The 22,156-nt window shown below is 36.5% G+C and overlaps 1 protein-coding gene across 1 annotated transcript in view; it reads right to left on the minus strand.

Moving 5' to 3' along the window:
- The window catches only part of LOC111154162 (membrane associated ring-CH-type finger 1), a 339,628-nt gene that overhangs the window by 145,472 nt on the left and 172,000 nt on the right, over positions 1-22,156 (minus strand). Inside the window, exon 2 of the mRNA XM_022513592.1 lies at positions 6,530-6,580. Coding sequence (XP_022369300.1) covers positions 6,530-6,580 — 51 coding nt within the window. The remainder of the gene's footprint in view (positions 1-6,529; positions 6,581-22,156) is intronic.

Below are 22,156 nucleotides of genomic sequence, written 5' to 3' on the forward strand. Positions count from 1 at the left end.
GGAGCAGGCTTAATCAGTGAAAATTGTAGGGGTTCCGCTGTGTTGTGCCTGTTAATACATTCCACTCAGAGTGAAGGACAAATTTTGCAAGAAAGACCCAGTGTGCTTGGTAGGAGTGCTTGGGTTTTAGAGAGGGCAAAGACCACACTTTGCAATAATGCTTAAATCCTTTATCAGATGACTCAGAAGGCTACCAACATTGAGATGGGTCAAGAATGAGAGAAGTTTCTGCAGCAGTTTTGTCTTTAGTGTAAGTAAACTCGAAGCCAGAGTCATAATAAGTAGTAAGTCCTATAATATTAGAGGTACCGTGGTAAATAAGAACATAGTGTGGGTTCTCCATCAAGCCCTGAATGGAAAATTGCTGTGAAAACCTTAGTGTTCTAGATCAAGGCCATCTTATTGCAGCAGAGTTCTCTTCATGGAAAGTAGCTCCTGGCATGTTACTTGGCTCTAGAAAAACCAAAGGTCTGACCTCCATGGCCATCAGCTGACCATGTGACTGGAGATCTCCCTCATGAACTTGATAACATAAGTTATATTGTCTAGTAAGCAGAGCAACCACTCACTGAACAATTGGCCCTTGTCCGATACGAGGAGGGAGGGCTGCTGCTACATGATGAAGAAGCAAGACATATTTTATTATTATTTTTAAAATTTTTTATTTTTTATTAACATATAATGTACTATTAGCCCCAGGGGTACAGGTCTGTGAATCGCCAGGTTTACACATTTTGCAGCACTCACCACAGCACATACCTTCCCTAATGTCCATAACCGAACCACCCTCTCCCTCCCCCCTCCCCCGGGCAACCCTCAGTTGCTTTTGTGAGATTAAGTCTTTTATGGTTTCTCTCCCTCCCAATCCCATCTTGTTTCATTTTTAACTTCCCTACCCCCCAAACCCCCCATTTTGCCTCTCAACTTCCTCATATCAGGGAGATCATATGATAATTGTCTTTCTCTGATTGACTTATTTTGCTAAGCATAATACCCTCTATTTCCACCCATGTTGTCGCAAATGGCAAGATTTCATTTCTTTTGATGGCTGCATAGTATTCCATTGTGTATATATACCACATCTTCTTTATCCATTCATCTGTTGATGGACATCTAGGTTCTTTCCATAGTTTGGCTATTGTGGACATTGCTGCTATAAACATTCGGGTGCACGTGCCCCTTCAGATCACTACATTTGTATCTTTAGGGTAAATACCCAGTAGTGTGATGAAGCAAGGCATATTTTAAAACTTGGGGGATCCATTGAAGCATTTTTTTACTCAGCCATGTCCTGGATTAACTTCAAATGTTTGATTATAGCAACCATATCCCATTAAAAGCACAGCAATCAAGACTGGAGGTCAGAGACACTTCCCCAGCAAGCCACCTGGCCTGAGAGAACAGATCATTAAGAAGGAGGGATATTTGGAATGAGTGGTAGGAGAAGATGGTGGATTAGCTATGGCTTTGGCAACTCCAAAGCAAGAGCCTGTTCTGCTAATCCATGCCTTCCATTTTTTCCCTCAGAAATTATGACCAATCATCATCTATAAGTATCCATGACAGGATGGAATGAGTTTATATGGATCTGAGCAGTGCAGATGATGGGCCACAGCAGATGCTCTCAGCATTCCACCAGAATCCAGCCTGGCCTCTTTCAGCTTCTGGGCAATTTTGTGCCTGAAGTCCTGAAACTTTGATTCTCTCTTTGGAGAAATGCCCTCGGCTTCTTAGACAGTTATACCTGCATGTGATGGAGTCAAAATGCCTGGAAGGTACCCTCTCTCAAGGAGCCCTTGAGCTAGTGAATGGTTGGTATGGAAAGATGAATGCCTCAGGTGGGAACAGCTTTCAGTTCATTTTATACTGTAGGGTCTCCTTGCAGGATCAGGGGAAATTTTCTTGACTTCCTCTTTTTCCCTGTCCTACTTCTCCCACTCCTCTGATAGCTGCTCCTAAGTTTCTAAGGTTTCTCCATAGTAAAATATTGCAAAAAAAAAAAAATCTCATTTTAGAATCTATTTCTTGGCAATCTGACCTAAGACAGATTCCTATTGCACACTGACATGAAAGTTTAAGTAGGATATTTGGGTCTGGAATTCACAGCAGACATCTGGGCAAGAAGTAGCTATTTGAGAGTTGTTGGCATATTGATTCTATATAGTCACGAGATTAGATGAGATGACCTAAGGAGTCAATGTATATAAAGGAAAAGCTTCAGGATATAAGGTTTCAGGTTTTCTTTATCTTCCACCATTCTTTTTACCAATTCAACTAAATTTATACTCATTTACTTAGGTTTGGTCTCAGGACAGACCTTGACTCAGGCTCTATGACAGTTCTCAAATTAGTTTACCTCATTTCCAGTTGTTTCCTAAGTATACATCCCATTTTATCTATCAAACTTACCCACTAAATGTATGTAGTCTGAGGGCATGACTGATTTATAGGCCCCCTGTATAAACAAACCAAAATGGATATCTAAATAAGTCAGAACATTAAACACCTGTTCAGAGAGGCAAATGTATGGCTCAGGTTCAGCTGAAAGAATTCCCAATACATTTTCCATTTAGGAAACACTTTCATCTTAACCTTGGTGGAAATACATTGAAATTTTAGAAAGGCAAATCTGGCAAAATATGGAGAGATAAAGATTTACAAAAGCAAAATCAAAGCATGTATTTGATTAAAAGAAAAGATCTATTTAAAATGCCATGACTTATATAATGACTTGTACACAATATATCCATAAAAAATATTTGTTGAATAAATTGTATTGACCCTGCCGTGGATCTTCATTTACTGCAGAATAAACTAGGGTCCATGAACAAGAGAGGAGGAAGCCTTAGGGATATTATTTTATACACCACATAACCATCTTTACCTAACATTCTCTATGGTATTTCTAGGAAAAGACCAACAGAACAATTTCAATGAACATTTTTCAAGTAAATGAAGTCTAGAGAATATAACAGGAAGTGATAGAAACTAACTGAAATATTTTGTTAATGTGGTGGCATTTGAGTTTCTCTTCATAAGTAGATTAGATTTTGTGAGCTGCTTCCCACATAGACCAAAAAGCCTCCAAGTGTTTTATTTAAAAGAAAATTCTAGATGTTGATTTGAAATTGAAAGTACAAGGCTTTCTTTCCTTTTGACAGTTTGCTTTTGAATGGTTTTTCTTGTGAAATATGTAATATGCTGTTGCTAGTTGAATATAATGATTCCTCACCCTAGAAGAAATAAAAGAAAGGCCAAATTTGGCTAATTTCACATCTTGAGGAACCTATTTGGGCGCCGTGGGTGTGTTAAAAAGCAGCAACCAGCATTAATATCAAAAGCAGCTTTTCAAAAAAACAAACAAAAAAAGTAAGTGTGGATAAAGGAATGCCGCTTTGTTCACACTGAAGATATTTTGACAGTCTCACATACATTGTTTTAAACCTATATAGCTTCTCTGTAGCTTTTGACTCAACTTTAACATATCTAATGCACACAAATCCTATTAGAATAAGAAAAAATAAAGTCACAGGTCTGTCTTATGTGTCCTAAAACAAACTAGAAAGATAAACTAAGAAAAAATTCTGGAATGGCCAGAAAACTGGAAATATAACATGCAAGGTATAATTACAATTAAATAACACAGGATAAAAAGATTCAGAGATAAAGACCACGAGAACATTTTTAATGTTCATTAGCAATTCGATATTTGTTATTTATCCCATCCTTGGATATTTCATATTCACAACTGCGGGATCATGTTTATACAATCCTGAGGAGCAAAAATCATAATGTTCAGTTTCATACATATTTACTAAAAAAAGCCTTGAGGATCTTGATGGGTTCTAAATCCATCCCTGTGTTATCAAGACAGCTAACACTTGCATGTTGTGACTAAAGAGAGTATATCTTATTATTCAAAGTTCCATCTCAAAGGCCCCTAAAATGAGTTATGTATCTTTCTCTTCATAATCCATGTTTTCCAGCTTCCACTTTTTGTGCTTTATATCCTTTTAAACAAATCAAGTCACACCCATTCTTCGAGGCTCTGTTTATATAACATTCTTCTAAGAAACCATCTCTGGATACATCCTGTCTTCACCAAAGGGAAGTGATCATTCTCTCAACTCCCATAGCCTTCTGTCTACACTTTTTGGCTAATGTGGAAGGGAATCGTTCCCATGGCCACACCCAGTTTCAGTGATTTTTCTAGGAAGTTCATAGGACTAAGCTTATGGTCATAATCACAGCTACGATTTATTACAGTGAAAGGTTACAAAGCAAAATCAGGAAAAGGAAAAGCCACATGGGATGAAGTCCAGAGGACTTAAAGAGACAAAGTATCCTGGTTCTGCTTTGATTTTTTTTTCTCCACCACTTTAAAAGTTAAGGATTCAAACATTGCTAGATTTTACCATTTCACACTCGGTAGGTTACATGGTCCTAATGAAAATTTTGTCACTTAATAATTCATGAAAAAGTAGTGAGGACTCAACGTGTTTAGCACTTGTGACTGTCATTCTGAGAATGAATAAAAGGAAAGTCATATTGGCTTAAAAAATAAACATGCACACAGCAATCTTTTTATCTCTATGGATGTCTGATAGTTGACTTTTTTGCTATTGTGCAACTAGATTATTTAAAAAGAGAGCTTTTCATTTCCCTCTGAATATAATGCATTTTTGTCATTAATTGTCTCCCACACAGGGATGCAATTAATACATATCAGAGCCTGGAAGAACTCACAGAAGGGAAACTACACTCCTGACTTCTTTATTTCTCAAAGAAGTTAAAAGGCTAAAAGTTATTAACAGTCTGCCTTATGCCAAACTCAAACATCAGCTTGGAAATGCAATATCACTGTACCCCTGGATCACGAGACAGTATCCGGCATGACAAAGGAGTTGTGGGTATGTTTGCAAGTATCCAGGTTGACATTAACATTCAAGTCTAGAAAGACGACAATGTTCTTCAGTTGCAGGCAAGGTTCTTCATGACACGACTAAGATGACACACATTTTCAAGGAATTGTTTTAATTTATACCTACTTATGGAAGCTTCCAAGGGACTGATAATATCACCCTCGTGTCACAGTGGAGGCAACTCTATCTCAGGGATGTTAAGTGATGGTCTCACGGTCACATAAATAGTGACAGTACAGCAACGGACACTCAGATCCTCCTTCTCTAGAATTAGTCCTAGACCACACTGGCTCTCGAATATCCACAAAAGCACTTGGATTTGAATGTAATTATAAATGTTCAGTCCCATGTGCTGAGATGTGATTGTCTATGGTTCTCTTGCATCTCTCTCTGCACGTCTTGTTAGCAGATTCGTTGCCTGCTTTAGCTCTGGACTGTCTTTTTAAAGATACTTTTATAAGGCATAGCATTGTAACACAGAGATGTTGTCTCACAGAGCAAGGGACAGGCATACTTCCTATCTGCTGAAAATAGGAGAGTTTCCTGTGTAGGGTTGCACTCCTATAACCAATCCACTGTGTTTGGAGGAGTCACCCGGCCATCTTGGCATCGTCTCCCAAGAACCGGCCTCAGGAACCAGCTAAAGAAGATGCTGATGCTCTGGCTATTGCTATTTTTCCATGAGTAATGGAGTTCTTTGTTTCTGAAAACAAAACAAAACACTTCCCTAACCTTGAAGTGGGTCTGTGTTCTACAGTGTCTGTAGTTGCCAACTATTTGGGGGGTTCTCTTGAAGGAAAATAATATAAAGTTACAAAATATATAAAATTAAGCTCAGGGCTGTGGAGGGTGCTGGCAAGTGAGTGGCCCCACAGAACAAGTTCCAGTCATGGGAAATCCATCTTTGTCTGAATTACATTTTTGGAAGTCCATAGTTTTCTGATTTGACAAATGGCTCTAAGTGATTTCTCATTCCCTGAACACAAAGTCTGTACATTGCATTGTGTCTCATTTTAGAGAATAGCTTTTGATTTTTGATTTCCAGGCACTATAAAAATCTAGAGTTATCTCTGCCATGCCATAATCTTTTTGACACTCTGGTGTTTTGCTTAAATTTATAGACGGTCTAGGGAGTAGTTTGTTTTCTTCATCCATTGACTCTATAAAACAAATATGACTAAACTAATGTCTTAAGTTGTTTCTAAAACTGGTCCTGGTTAATATGAGCATAGATGAGTCCAAACTTGTAGAAAAACTGAATTTATGGAAATTGTACCATGAGTGTTGATACAGTTTCAAGTTGGGAATGTGACAGCTCCATGATGTTTGAAGTAAGAGAGAAAAAAAAAAACATACTTTGCATGACATTCTAAAAGTAACAAATTATCTTTTGCATATAGCGCTGAAAAGGAAAAATGACGACTTATTTTGTTGTGTGAAATTGTGTCCTCTTATCACAGCAAAAGCTCAAAATAGTTAAAACTATTAACAAGCCATAATTGTGTACTGCTCACAGATAACAATTATAGGTTAAACATTATAAAATATTTACTTGAACTCATAAGATATGGAAATCAATAAACAATTAAGTAATACAGTTTACCTACTTTTGAAATATTACTTGATCGACTTGCCGATCGCCCCGGGGATTTGTCATTCTGAAAAATAAAATTAGAGACACTGATTAAGAATATAAGAACAGTCTTTACTGTGGAGAAAAGAAAGCACAGCACGGGTCAACATCTAAATGCTAGCATATTGTTCCGATTGATAGATATACAAACTGCTTACACAGAATGGCATTTGTCTTACCAAATTTTATTTCTCTAGTACATATCATTGTCCTTGTGAAAATGTTTCAATTAGCATCAGTGTATATTTATCAGTCTAGGAGTATTTATTACCAGGAAATGCTTACTTCTCTAGAAAAATATATGTGGTTCTTTTGAAATAAATTAACAAATGAACATATAGCCCATTATTTCCTCTATCACTTTTGCTACCAGGAAATTCTAAGTAAATTCTGTTTCTAGTTTCGGTAACTATTGCATACCAGGTACATGGCACATACGTCTAACTCCTGCTCCTTTAAAATATATATTGTCTTTTCTGTTAATTTGCTTTTTAAAATATAAACATTCAGAAGACACTTTTAAATTTAAAACACTCAACTGTTTAAAGATATTCAAAAATTATTTTAAAATTTAGAACTTCAAAATATGTTAAAAAAATTTATTGCCTTAGTTCTTGACTCTTAAAGGATTTCCAGTGTAGTAGAAAAGAAGCATGAGGAAACTTTTGAATAGATACATTTTTTAAAAAGCGTTATAATTTTAAGATAGAGAGAGACGTCAAAGAGTGGAACCCCCTCTTTTGAAGCCCAAAGGCCTTCTTTTCCCAGCAATGGCAGCCCCATGCCCAAGCCAGGGCCAGCCTGAGGCCTTCTGTCTCATCCCATCTGGTTGTTTTTTTCTACTCCACCAGTTATCTGTTAGTGGATAACTGACCGACACATCAAAATGTATGTGTATCATGCACTTTACATGTACCAAGAGATCACAATACACTTTTCTTCTGTAGAGAAAATGTTGGAAGAACTGTTCCAGAAACCAAAAGTTTGTGAAGACCCTGAATTAATACTTTAGGATTCATTTTTTTTAAAGCTGATAGTTCATTTATTCTTACTGATAAATAATATTTCTTTTTTTTTTAAATTAACATATAATGTATTATTTGTTTCAGGGGTACCCTAAAGATACAAACATAGTGGTCTGAAGGGGCATGTGCAGCTGAATATTTATAGCAGCAATGTCCACAATAGCCAAACTACAGAAAGAGCCCAGATGTCCCTCAACAGATGAATGGATAAAGAAGATGTGGTATATAAACACTTTAGGATTCTTTTTAAAAACTTTCCTGAGCATCTGGACTCGGTGCCAAAGTGGACCTGTGTAGACAACCATGGAGCATCTTGACATAGGTCATTTTTGAGAGCTAAGCTGTTCTAACAACCTGCGGGTCTGAAACTGCCCCATGATGACCGCTCCAGACTGTGCCAGAAACACAGTGATGACAGGAGGTGGCAAACGTTATTGTGGAGAAACAGGAGCTGCATTTACTGCCGGCTGTCACCATGTCATGCACAGGCTTGCAATATTCCAGCTGAAGAGTATTTTTTCCTTTACGTGCAACATCCATCTCACACAACCACTGATGTCACTGTGCAGCGTGGTATTACAGACCAAGATGAGTCACAACGATGCGATTAGTTACACCTCATAACAGGCCCATGATCCCGCTGGAGATTAATGTCTATGCTGCCAGCAGACATTTTTCCTTGATTAGCTTCCTCTGGTGATGGAGAGAGGTACTTTTCTCCTGACATCTCAACTCCTCTTCTGGAGACTAGAAAACAAAACCAATCCATCTTCCCTTCTGAGTGAAATTTGGGATTTTGACACACTATTGTGTGAACAGAGGTAAATAAGTCACATAATATAACAGACTGGGGGGAATTTTGTTATAGTGGTTGTTTTGTTATGTCTTCTGTATTTCCATGGTATTCGAAAACACAGTTAAGTTACTAGAACTGAAAGGTGTTTCAGCAAGGACCCAGGAGCACTATAGAAATTTAATATGGCATCGGATTACTTAATTTTTCAAACCAAATAGCACTTTGTTTTGAGATAAAAACAAGGAGGATCAGGTTCCCTCCATAACTGTGAATGAGTTCGACATGAAGTTATAGTAAGCAGCTATTTCCAATGCTCTTCACCAGCAACACCCACGCTAAGGGGGAGGAAGCATTTTCTTGACTGTGTAGTACTTCAAGATATCTTTAAACCTGAAATCCACTGCTTCTATTTTCTCCTACTAAAAGACTAGACACCGCAAGAAAGAAAGGAGCTTAGGTGAAGGTTACATTTTTTTTTTTTTTTTTTTGCCCTGGCTAAGTTCACTTTTGTTTCTATTCCAGTTACCGTATGGGACAGAGGGTGCACCCCACTGCTGTGTTGGCAGCATCGGGGAGGGAAAGCCTGACTCACAGCTTGCCCCATGGTAATGCACTGGCTCTGGCAAGAGTGTACTGTTTGACAACCCAGAAGATTCCTCACTGTTGCCTCACCGTAACATGGAGGAGAAAATATCTTGGAGACTGTTGTTAGACTCAAATGAGCTGTGCATGAACACATTTTATAGTGTACAAAGTTATAATATTTCCATTACCATTCACAGATAGACGAAACACCCAAAAATCTCCCTCAAAATCACAATAATCATCACAGGTTACGAGACTCATAATTTAAACATAAACAGCCTAGTTTCTCTGTCCCGCAATTCTGCTTCAATTGTGGATTAGATTATGAAATATAAAATTTAAGAATGAAAAATCAAACTTTTCTCTATCCAAGGGGATTAAGGAAGTTTGCTCTGCCCTGCTTTTGAAGCAAAGCACCAGAAACACTTCTACTCTTGGAAAACTTCCAAGGCAATCTGTCTAATTTGCTGCTAATTAATCGGGTGGCTTGTCCCATTACTATTGCAATTACATATTCTTCTTTGTAGATTAGTCAAATATGGTTGTCATACCTCGTTATGATCAGCTTAAATTCTTTACCTTACATTGAATAGAAGTTGTCTTAGAATCCAACATAAGTTAGTGGTACCCAAGCTGTAGTGTCCTTTTAGGTCACTGATGGTTGGAACCCACAAGAGTTTCAGACAGGTCTGCATGAAAAGCATGGGATCATCAAGCAGATTGACTGATGCAGACTGATGTTAGCAGATTCATTTTAGCAGATCATTCACAGTATGCAGAGGGACAGACTTCTAATTTTATAAGTGCTTTTTAGAATTTTTAAGAGGTTTCTGATTTTTATTTGATAGAAATATATCTGATACTGTTAGCTTTGTTTTGAGATTATTATTCATATAATAACAATTGTTTTTAGAATTTGATCTTAGAAAACATGGTTGGGTTTTTATTACCAGAAAGGAAAAATGATTACCAAATGAGAACATCATTACTAAATTGGTTTAACATATTTTTAATGTTATAATCCAAGGAAAATAACATAGCTCCTTTAAAAGACAATACTCTGTGTTAAAGAATAAGCAATATGGCTGGTCATGTATGTATCTATACATGACTACTCTGTATATTAGACCATTGATCAGAAGAGGGCAGTAAGGAAACTTGAAGGAGGTTTCTTATGGAACTGAAGGAAAATAAATATTCCTGAGTGAAGAAACCAGAGTAATATCCACACATTTCACTGATACAATGCTATTCTCTATTTATTTTCCTTGGTCCCCCTCACCTCCACCCCTTACTCCTGTCCAGGCTAAAAGTCAAGAATATTTGAAAGAAGAAAAAGAAATGAGGCAATTTTGAAGGTCATCTGAAGAAATTCTACGTAGAAAATGGGACTATTTTTGCTAAGGTAATTAAATGTGTAATAGAAGAAAAGCCTTTGAAAACAATGCGGCTTATAAACAAACAAAATGCAGAGAAGTTAAATACTGCAATGAAAACTTGATTAATAGAGACATATAAAAAACTCATGTCCACTAAATGAAAAATGTTGTTTATAATGTCTATGAAACATTTAAAATTGATTTACCCTCAAATAATACCTTAACAAAAAACTTCAATAAGGATTTAATAGGGCACTTCTTTTGATATTGAGACAATAAAATTAGAAATAAAAACATGAAATGTGACTAATAAATCTTAATCACTACTAATTAACATACTTTTAGATAATGCTTGGTTCAATGAAATGAAAACTCTCTGAAAAATTATAGCCAGAAAGTCTTGAAAATGTTATGGTAAGACCTGTAAGGAACACAACAAAAGCTATATCCAGAAAAAAATTTATAACCGTAAATGCTTTCATTATTAAAGAAAACAGTAATGAAACCCAATAAAAAATGTAGTAAAAAATAATAAATTATAAAAGCTAAACTCATTAAAGAGATATAAATAAGAAGAATAAAGAAATATTTTCTTATAACAGGTCCTTGAAGATAATTGCAAAATAGATCAATTTCTAGTAAGACTTTTTAAGGAAAAGAAAAAACAGAAATAGATGAGAAAGGATAAATAACCAAAGACACAGAAAAAAATTAGAAAAATCATAAAAAGTGTTACATATAATACTGTTGAAACAAATCTGAAAACCTAGAAAAAAATGAATCCTATTCTAGCAAACTAGAAGTTGTCAGAATTTATTCAAGAAGAGGAAAACTTGAATAGATACAGTAATTAACAAAGAGGAGATTAGATAGATAGATAAATAGAAGTCTATATGCCCTAGAAAGGATAAGGGCATGATGATTTCACAAGTGAGTTTTACCTTACTTTTAAAGAACACATAATTCAATTTTCTTTACATTATTCTTGACTATAGAAACAAAGTTCCCTAATTCACATTATTAATCTTGCAGAAAGGAAACTTCATATGTGTTAAGACAGTATCCAAAAAGAAAGAAAGAGGGAAAAGAAAATTATGCTTTAATCTTATTTGGGACCACAGATGCAAAATTCCTTTAAACATATTAGCATATATCTAAATAGTAGCAAATAACTTTGACACACTAGCAGTGTATCTAAAAAATGCACAAGGAATAGAATAAATAGGATTTATTCGAGATATTTTCTTACCAGAAAATCTGGCAGCATTTCATTAGGTTAACACATTGAAAGAGACAAACATTGTGATTGTATATGCTGAAAAGATATTTGACAAACTTCTGTAGTATTACTACTATGTAAGCTCTAAGTAAAATAAGATTGGAGGAGATCCCTTAAAGTGATAAAGAAAATATTTTAAAATCAATGTCCCATTTTTTTCTAGATGGTAAAATATATGAACTAAGTTAAAGAAGTTCTGTTATGGATGATTACTCTTGCTACTATTATTCAGGCATCTTAGAATTTCTAACAAATATAAGAACAGTAAAAAAAAAAAAATTGGTAGGAGAATATATTGAAAAGAAGGAACAAAACAATCTTCCCTTACTGATATTGTAGAAATTCCAAGTGTACCTGGTTAAACAAGAAAACTACTACGATTAACGAGACTTAAAAAAATTAGTTAACATATAGTGCACTATTGGTTTCTGGAGTAGAAATCAGTGATTTATCACTAACATGGTGCTCATCACAACGAGTGTCCTCTTTAGTACAATGGCTAGATACAGGGTAATTATACCATGGCAGTCAACTAAATTTCCTAAAATTTATCATCCCTTCTTCTGTATGAAAAGAATGGTAACTGGGTATATGTCTTTCCAGTCACACTGTATCTCCCAGCGTTCCTTTCAGTTACAGGTTGCCTATAACTAAATACCCTCCAGTGAGAAGTGAACAGAGCCCACAATTTTAGTTTCCTGTCTGTTCCATAAATATAAAATTTCCTTCATGTTCTTTTTCTATTCCTCAGTGCAGAGACAGTGACTATCAGAGCAAGCCAGGAAACCACATATTAAAGATAGAAGAGCTGAATTCCTGAGTCCTTGAATGGCCATATGGTGAAGACCCCTCTTCCAATTTGGAACATACACTGTAAACTCTCATGAAAGAGAAATAAACTTGTATTTCTTTGGAGCCATCATGTTTTTTGGATTTTTTTACTGTGACAGTTTAGTCTATCCTAATGGAAATACTGTAAGATCAATAGCTTTTTCCCTTCTAGCAATAAATATCCAGAAGAAGTGAGTTGGGGGAGATCAGAGGGGGGGATAAACCATGAAAGACTGGACTCTGAGAAACAAACTGAGGGTTTTGGGGGTGGGGGGCTTGAGCCTGGTGGTGGGTATTATGGAGGTCACAGATTGCATGGAACACTGAGTGTGCTGCATAAACAATGAATTTTGGAACACTGAAAAAAATATTTTTTTTTTAAAAATCCTGAAATGTGATAATAAAAAGAAAAATCATAAATTAGTTAAGAATAAATTTAACAGAGAAGTCATAAAATCTTACTAAAAATATAAATTATAGAATCTTATTGAGGAGATCATGATCTGAGCAAATGAAAGCACCACTTTTTGATGGGGGGATAATTTATTTCTTCCTTTGTGAAGCAGAAAGGAGATAGATAAAATTATCTTAAGGAACATATATAGGAAAAGAAATGGCTGAGAATAGCCAAGAAAATAATTAAAAAAAAGAGATCTCCTTATGCTAGGCATTGCCCATACTAAAAGTCACTGTGATTAAATCAATAGGGCATTGGCATGAGAATTAACCAAAAGGTCAGTAAAATCCAGAATAGAAAATCCAGAAAATGATAAAATAATTTCACATATAATAAAATTGGCATTTCAAGTCATATTGAAAGGAAAGTTGACAAAATAAATGCTTCAGACAACTGACTGTCTACATGAAAGAAAAGAAATCAAACCCATACTAAATGGAATATACAGTCATAGACTCCAGATGGAAAACAGTCTTAAACATAAAAAATTTTTAAAAATTGGAAATAAGTCTAAATTGTAAATTCAGTGTTGGGGGGGGAAGTCTACATAACTAATATGAGAACCAGAAGCTGTAAGTGATATTTGATTATATTTGGTTATCTCTGGAAAATATACAAAAATTAAAGTGAATAAACAAACAATGAAATTATAAAAAAGCACAACACAGAAGACTGAGTTCAATCTCTGTAATGTGCAAAGAGGTTTTTGTCTAGTCACAAAAAAGACAACAGAAGAAATCCAATAGAAAAATATTGAGTGAAAAGTAAGGATAGGAATTCACAAAAGAGGGATTACAGATGGTTAATACACATATGATAAGATGCTTAAAATCACAAATTCAGAAAAATGCTAATTAAAGTAAAAACAAGGCATTGCTTTACACCCACCATGTTGGAAAGATTGAAAAGGGTGATAGCCCTCTGTTGCTGGTGGGGATAAGAAGAACAAGGGCTCTCAAAAATTGCCAGTAGAAGTGTGAATTTTTGCAGTATCATCAAAACATCTGGCAACATCTGTTAAAAAATTAAAAATATCACTTTGTGCAATAATCTCCCTCCTTGGAATCTATCCCAGAGAAATAAAAGCACTGGTTCAAAAGAAAATGCGAATAAGGACACTTAATACAACTCTGCTCTTAACTGAAAAAAAAAAAAAAAAAAATCTTGTCAGTAAAGATGTGCCAGTTGTGAAGTTGGTGTTCTCAAAACTGGAAGCCCACTGCCTGAAACTGTACTCTGATGATGGGGCTCTGCAACCCACATTTGTGTTTCATCACTGAACTTCCCCTGACGCTCTGCAAGCAGGGGGCCCACAAGGCTGGGAAAGGACAATGGGATTTGCTCCATCTCACTTGCTTTTTGTTGGCTTCTTCTCTGCTCCTTGAGTGAATCATCCTAGAAATGCTTCTTCCCCTGGTACCTGTAAGTTCCTCCCATAGCAGTAGCTGAGTACAGCGGGCAGTTTTTCTAACAACTTCAGAAACAACACTCGACAGTTCATAGACACCAGCACCAGCCAGCTGGCTTCTTCCTCAGAAGTATGAGTTTCTATACCATGGGTCCCTTTTTTCAAGCTTGAAAAAATTCCCATTTCTTTTCTTTGTTCACCCAGACAAGGCCACAAATCTTTACAGAAGTCTGATTTCTTTATGTTAAAACAAAAGTCTGATTTCTCTTTCCTGACTAGATGCTCACTAATGGAGTAAACAATGTTCACCAAGAGAGAAATGATGACATGAATTATCATAAAGCCCCATTTTGGAATATTATGCAATTATGAAATAGAATGAATCCATTCTCTGCCGTTTGACCAAAGGGGTTTCCACAATGTAAGATTAAGTGCGAAAAGTAAAATGAGAAGTGGTATGATTATTTGAAAACATAGAAGGACAGAGCTTCTCTAAGTGTCAATGTGTGCACATAATCATATGTAGACATGTATTTGCGTTTTGAGTATATGAGCATAAAAAAAAGTCATGGAAGGATACTCATGAGTGTGTTAACATGAGTTTCTTGAGGGGAGAGTGGGAGGGCAGAAGAAGAGTCCAGTGAAAGAGGAGCAAGGAAATAGAGAGAAAAGAGAGTCCTTAAAAAGAAAAAGAGCATGCTGGATACCTGTTTATGTAAAATTATAGATGGATGGGATGTGCACATAGAAATTATAACGCAAATGTGGAGTAAGAGCTTTATGTATTGGCAGGTGATACTATCCATGATATATTATTAAGGTGAAAAGAAAAGTTGAAGAATAATGTGTAGAGGGCAATTTCATTTCTTTAATATCAAGTATACAGAACCTCTAGATATATTTATGGATATATTTATGTACTTACAGACGTATTTTTGACTGAGCAAAAATATGCTCATCCAATATTGGCTATTACCACACCATCTATTCACAGAGCTTACCTTCAGTCCCTCAGCATGGTAGGACGGCAGGGAGCAGAGGGGCCTATGGGGATATTCTGGCTTTTTCTATTAACATCTTTGGATGGTATAGTTTTACTTGTTTTTCATCTTTTTAAAATAAAACATCAAATTAAGAAAATCAAATAAATAAAAATGGCAAAGTTAGTCTTACTCATCAAAGATTATATATCATAAAGGGATAAAGGTGTGTGTGTGATCAAAAGAGCTGCAAGAAACATGGTGTTTATCTCCCTGAAGACAGTACAGTATATGGAACATAAAGGCAACAAATTAATTATTGAGTCAAGCAGGGCTGGTGGGAAGAAAAAAGAAAAGAATTTGTGGTTGTGACATTTGGATTAGAGCTTCATTACTAATCATGTAACCATAAGGAAATCATCCACCTTCTCTGGCCTTGGCTTGCATAAGAACACATGAACGGTTAGCTTTTCAAAATAGTAGTAGAAGCAAATACAATACACTTTGAAAAAGCATGTTCAAAATATAGTGTAAGTTACTATGTAAGTATAATAGTACTAGTAAGATTATGAAGCTTGGGTTGCTGGAGTTAAAGGAAGACTATGAAAAGGACATTTATTTGTCATTAGTCACATTTATTATTAAACTTTGCTCTATATAGAATTTACTGAAAAACAAACATATTTTCTTATGTTTGTTAAAAATAAACATATTCCAAAATACCTTAATTTTCTTCAAAATAAACATAGTCCCAAATACCAAATTTAATGGAAAAACTAATCTTGCTAATAATTATGCTATTATGCCTTATATCTCTTCAGATAGCCCAAATAATTGTATTGGCTAGTAAATAAAGAATATAAAAATGAGGTGATGAAAATCTCCCTTCGCTCTCTAAAAATGTTGTGCAAAAATACCCTCTTAACGTGCACACTTCTAAAAGAAAGACCCTCTACTGATGACTGACATGCCATTCTGCACAGGTCAGCAATTGTAATTCCTAGCACGAGAACAAAAGGACACATTTTTTTTAAAAAGTTTGTACACTCCAGGACTGAAAATGTTTCAAACAGAGTCTTAGTTGGATGGGCAGAAAAATTATATAGTAAAATATATATATAGTAAAGTAATCATTAGCTAAATTGCCAGAGTACCAGAGAAAAGTCCCTGAGGGTTTAATTTACACAACTTTACGGTTATGAAGAGATAGGAGGGGTCCTGGATGGCTGCTAAAATGTAGAAGGTGATGTGCTCAGTTCAGTGGCTCCTTTGAAAAGGTGATTCCGGCTGTTTGATTGTTTGTTTGTTTTCACAGTATATAGAGTCAGGTCAGTATAAGCGTTTAGTGTACAACATTTGAACACTTCTAAGAGTGAAATATAAGCAGTTTTATTTGTTCCCACAATTCTTTTCTGTATGACTATGTTCACATTAAAAACAGAAAGCTCACCACACCTCTAGCATTCTAAGACTGTACGCCTAACTTACAAAACTTGTATTTTTTATTGATGCATGTATAAAATTCCTTTTATATGCTTTCCTTTCATATGCTTTCTATCACAATACTCAATATTGTTTAAAAAATCTACCAGCAGTTTCATTTTATTTCATATATATATATATGATATATGGGATATATGGGATATATGTATATATATCCCATTCCTTATTAATTAACAGGTTGTTTTTCTTATAAGTGCTAAATATTTCCCCCAAGTTTTGGCCTTTTTCTGTCTTGGAATTTCAATGTTTAAGTAATAAAGACTTTGTATGTTCATTTCAGTTCCAAATGTTCTATTTGTAGGTGTGCTAGACATCTGTTTGTCCCTTGAGATCCATGTCCCATTCTTCATACAGGTCTTGCCCAGGAGGCATACCTGGAAGGATCTCATCATGGACCCTTTGCTCTCTGACTTCTGATTTCATTCCACCATTGAGGACCCCCAGTAGGAGATTATAGAAATGGAAGACAATGGGGCAGAGTAACTACCCCCTCTTTGAAACATCACCAGGGGTGGGCTCTGTCCCTTAGCTGGAGCTCTCAGCAGTTGTCAGGTAGCCCTCTCCACAAGACCCACTGTGTCTCTGCATTCTGAACAATGTTCCTTCTCTCTGCCTTTTCAAGCCCTGGATGGTAATACTCCCTACTGTCTCTAGCCAGGTCACTGAACTATCCCTTCTGTCTTCTACATGATCTACTCACACCCATTGTAAATAGCCTACTAATTCCCCCCAAATCATCCAATTCAGAACTGCTATCTGTTTCTTTCTGTACTTTGATGGATATAGGTCATTTTCAGTATTCTTTGTGTGGCCTTACATTATTAATTTTTATCAAATTAAGACCTGAGAAGGTTGCTCGAGAGGTATGGTCATATTTTATCCACCACAGTCTGCAGCTACTAGAAAATCTATCAAGTGGTTTTCAAACTATTTTTTGTGTTAGAGTTATATTATTTCCTTCCAAGGGTTTAATTTAAGATTGGAGGCATGTTTGTAAGACAGTCCACATACAAAAGAACAACCATTTAAAATCTGCTGCATGGTGGGATGTTTTCATTAGTATTTTTCATCTTCCATTCTGTTAAAGGCACTTTAACGACCATATATTTCTTAAGACTCCATCAGAGAAAATTCAGGCTAGGTTCCTTTTTTTTTCTAAATTCTGGAAAAGGATTTAAAAATTCTAAAATCTTCATGGCACACACACAAACACACACATACACATTTATGCAAATGTATGTTTAGGCAAGTTTCTGATCCATGTAAAGACTGGTAATTCTTCATTCTGTACTTGTGAGAGAACCTCCCATGTGATGTGCTACTTCCAGTCTGTTCCATTCTTGTGCCAGACTTCTATTCTTGTCCCCACTCCATTATTCAACTTTTTCTCCCTCCTTCTCTCTGTCAGTAATATATAAAGAAGTGTGATGAAATTTTATCCCTGGGTATGTAAATTTTTGTTCTATAAAATAACAGAAGACACATGAGATTTTCCTAGTTGGATTAATAGGTACAATGTGTTAGATATGGATCAGAACATAGTACAGGAAAGGTGATATTGTCCAAGTTTCAGGCCTTTCCCTCACTGTCCTTTATTTCTGGCCCACTTTTGACAATTTCTCATCATATGATAAATTGGCCAAGCAGGGAGTCTGGAGTTACAATTTTTTTTTTAAAGATTTTAGTTATTTATTTGACAGAGAGAGAGAGAGAGAGAGAGAGAAAGAGAGAGCATGTGACTGCACACAGGAGCAGGGTAGGAGGATGGAGGGCAGAGGGAGAAGCAGACTCCACATCGAACAGGGAGCCTGATGCCCTGCTCAATGCCAGGACCCTGAGACTATGACCTGAGCAATGGCAGCCACTTAACTGACTAAGACACCCAGGTACCCCTGGAATTACAAATTCTTAAGGCAATATTTCATGGAACTCTTTTCAGAACAAAGCCTATAAGTCAATCTTAGTTAGCATAAATGCAAATCTCATGGATGCAGGAAAACAGCAGGGCTGGATTGTTTCTAGTTTATTACAACAGCTTTAAAATAACTTTTCTCCCTTTATCTTTCTTTGTCTCTCTCCATTGCTATAGAGTAATCCTCCTTAAGCTATTTTTTAAAACAAACAAACAAAAATAACTGAACTCACACTTAAGACAATTATTTCAGGATTCTTGTCCATAGTTATCAGGGCAATTATTAGACAAATGATAGAGGGTAGGAAAACAGGTGACCTCACAAAAGGCCATAGTAAAATCAAATTAATTTTTCCACATCTGCACGCTCTTGGATCCAGGGGTAAATGATTAGTAATGGCACTGGAGAGTTATTATTCAATATGATATTATAGCTAATAAATAGTAAATTTGTGAGAATGATTGAGCTCAAATCCCAACTACACCACTTAAGGTACATCTTGGGCAAGACACTTATCTGCTTGCAATTTCTATTGATGCACCTGTAGAATGTTGATAATAAGATAGTCCTCTAAAGGTTGTTGTGAGAATTAAATTAGAAAATGGGGATGAACTGTTTAGCATGGAATATAATGGGCTAACCAAATTGTATCATAGTTATACATTTTATATAACTTTTTAATCTTATTTATATATGGCCTGTATTTCATTACCCGAGAGGCATAATCTGCTACAAATGAAAGTCCTGAATTCATTTCTTGAAACGTTAGAAAATTAAGTTTTAGAAATATGTTATGAAACATCTTTTCAAAAAATTAAAACTGCTCCATCAAAACTCACCTACTAATAGTGATAAAAGTATGAGACTGTCTCACCCAAAAGGGTAAGGCCAATGTGGAACAGGAACTCTGCTTCTGGCTCTCAACTGCATGACACTCAAAACTAAGTCTCAGTGGGCTTTGGTCACTTCTAGAAAAGTCTGAATAAGTTGGCCATTTTGTAAAGGACAATTATAAAGGAAATGTGTATACCATAAAGAGATGGGAAGAAATTATTTCTGACTACCAAAAGATATCAAATAGTAAATACATCATCATCATCATCATCTTCATCAATAAGCATAAGAATGAACTTGCAGTCAGATGTATTTGGTTCAAATTCTACATCACTTCACACTCACTAGCTATGTGACCTTGGGCCACTTTACTTCTCAGTGTCTCATGCTATTCTTTCATTGAGTTTTTAATGATTAGCAATATTATAAATAACAGACTGAGTAAGATTTTTGGCATGTGTTTCAATAAAGAATGCTAAAAATGGCTCTGTAATGAAAGGTTTTAGCCACTGGATTTCCAGGAACTCCCTGATTCTCTACTACACACACAGAAGTCATCCCAAATAAACATACAGTATAAGTAAAGACTGGCTTGCTATACAAACTTGACTTTTATAAAACTCCCCTAGCCCCCAGTTCTAACTAGGTTACTGTCTTCAAACTTTAGTCACATAAAAATTCTGGAGACTCGAGAGGGGAGGAGTCAAGATGGCGGAGAAGTAGCAGGCTGAGACTACTTCAGGTAGCAGGAGATCAGCTAGATAGCTTATCTAAAGATTGCAAAAACCTACAAATCCAATGGGAGATCGAAGAGAAGAAGAAGAACAATTCTAGAAACAGAAAATCAACCACTTTCTGAAAGGTAGGACTGGCGGAGAAGTGAATCCAAAGCGACAGGAAGATAGACCGCGGGGGTAGGGGCCAGCTCCTGGCAAGCAGTGGAGCAACGGAGCACAAAATCAGGACTTTTAAAAGTCTGTTCCACTGAGGGACATCACTCCAGAGGCTTAACCGGGGTGAAGCCCATGTGGGGTCAGCGTGGCCTCAGGTCCCGCAGGGTCACAGAAGGATCAGGGGTGTCTGAGTGTCGCAGAGCTTACAGGTACTAGAACTGGGAAGCTGGCTACAGAGACAGAGCCGAGGAGTGAGCTCTAAGCTCGGGGTTACCTTGAACCAGTCGCAGGCTCTGTCAGCTCGGAGCGCGGCCGGAGGCCAGAGTGACAGGAGTAACTGGGCGCTGTTCTCTGAGGGCACACTGAGGAGTGGGGCCCCGGGCTCTCGGCTCCTCCAGGCCGGAGACTGGGAGGCCGCCATCTTCATTCCCGTCCTCCAGAACTCTTTGGAAAGCGATCAGGGAACAAAGCTCCCGAAAGCGAACCTGAGCGGATTACTCAGCCAGGCCCCTGGTAAGGGTGGTGCGACTCTGCCTGGGGCAAAGACACTTGAGAATCGCTACAAGAGGCCCCTCTCCCAGAAGATCAATGAGAAATCCAGCCAGGACCAAATTCACCTACCAAGGAGTGCTGTTTCAATGCCAAGGAGAAGAGTGGAATTCGAGAGGAGGAGAAAGCAAAGCACGGAACTCATGGCTTTCTCCCCATGATTCTTTAGCATTGCAGTTAATTTTTTTTTCTTTTTCAATTTTTTTTCTCTTCTTCTGCCAAATTTTTTTAAACTTTTACCCTTTTATTTAACATTTTTTAACTAGTTTATCTAATATATAGATATTTTTTCTTTTTTATATTTTTTCTTTATTCGTTTTCTTTTTTTAATTGTTTCTTCTTTTTTTTTTTTTTCTTTCTGAACCTCTTTTTATCCCCTTTCTCCCCTCCACGATTTGGGGTCTCTTCTGATTTGGTTAAAGTGCATTTTCCTGGGGTTGTTGCCACCCTTTTAGTATTTTACTTGCTCCTTCATCTACTCTTATCTGGACAAAATGACAAGGTGGAAAAATTCACCACAAAAAAAAGAACAAGAGGCAGTACCAAAGGCTAGGGACCTAATCAATACAGACATTGGTAATATGTCAGATCTAGAGTTTAGAATGACGATTCTCAAGGTTCTAGCCAACTCAAAAAAGGCATGGAAGATATTAGAGAAACCCTCTTGGGAGACATAAAAGCCCTTTCTGGAGAAATAAAAGAACTAAAATCTAACCAAGTTGAAATCAAAAAAGCTATTAATGAGGTGTAATCAAAAATGGAGGCTATCACTGCTAGGATAAATGAGGCAGAAGAAAGAATTAGCGATATAGAAGACCAAATGACAGAGAATAAAGAAGCTGAGCAAAAGAGGGACAAACAGCTACTGGACCACAAGGGGAGAATTTGAGAGAGAAGTGACACCATAAGACGAAACAACATTAGAATAATTGGGATTCCAGAAGAAGAAGAAAAAGAGAGGGGAGCGGAAGGTATATTGGAGAGAATTATTGGAGAGAATTTTCCCAATATGGCAAAGGGAACAAGCATCAAAATCCAGGAAGTTCAGAGAACTCCCCTCAAAATCAATAAGAATAGGTCCACACCCCGTCACCTAAGAGTAAAATTTACAAGTTTTAGTGACAAAGAGAAAATCCTGAAAGCAGCCTGGGAAAAGAAGTCTGTAACAT

This window comes from Enhydra lutris, unplaced genomic scaffold (genome assembly GCF_002288905.1).
Source record: "Enhydra lutris kenyoni isolate GAN:26980312 unplaced genomic scaffold, ASM228890v2 scaffoldscaffold3, whole genome shotgun sequence".
Lineage (NCBI taxonomy): Eukaryota > Metazoa > Chordata > Mammalia > Carnivora > Mustelidae > Enhydra > Enhydra lutris.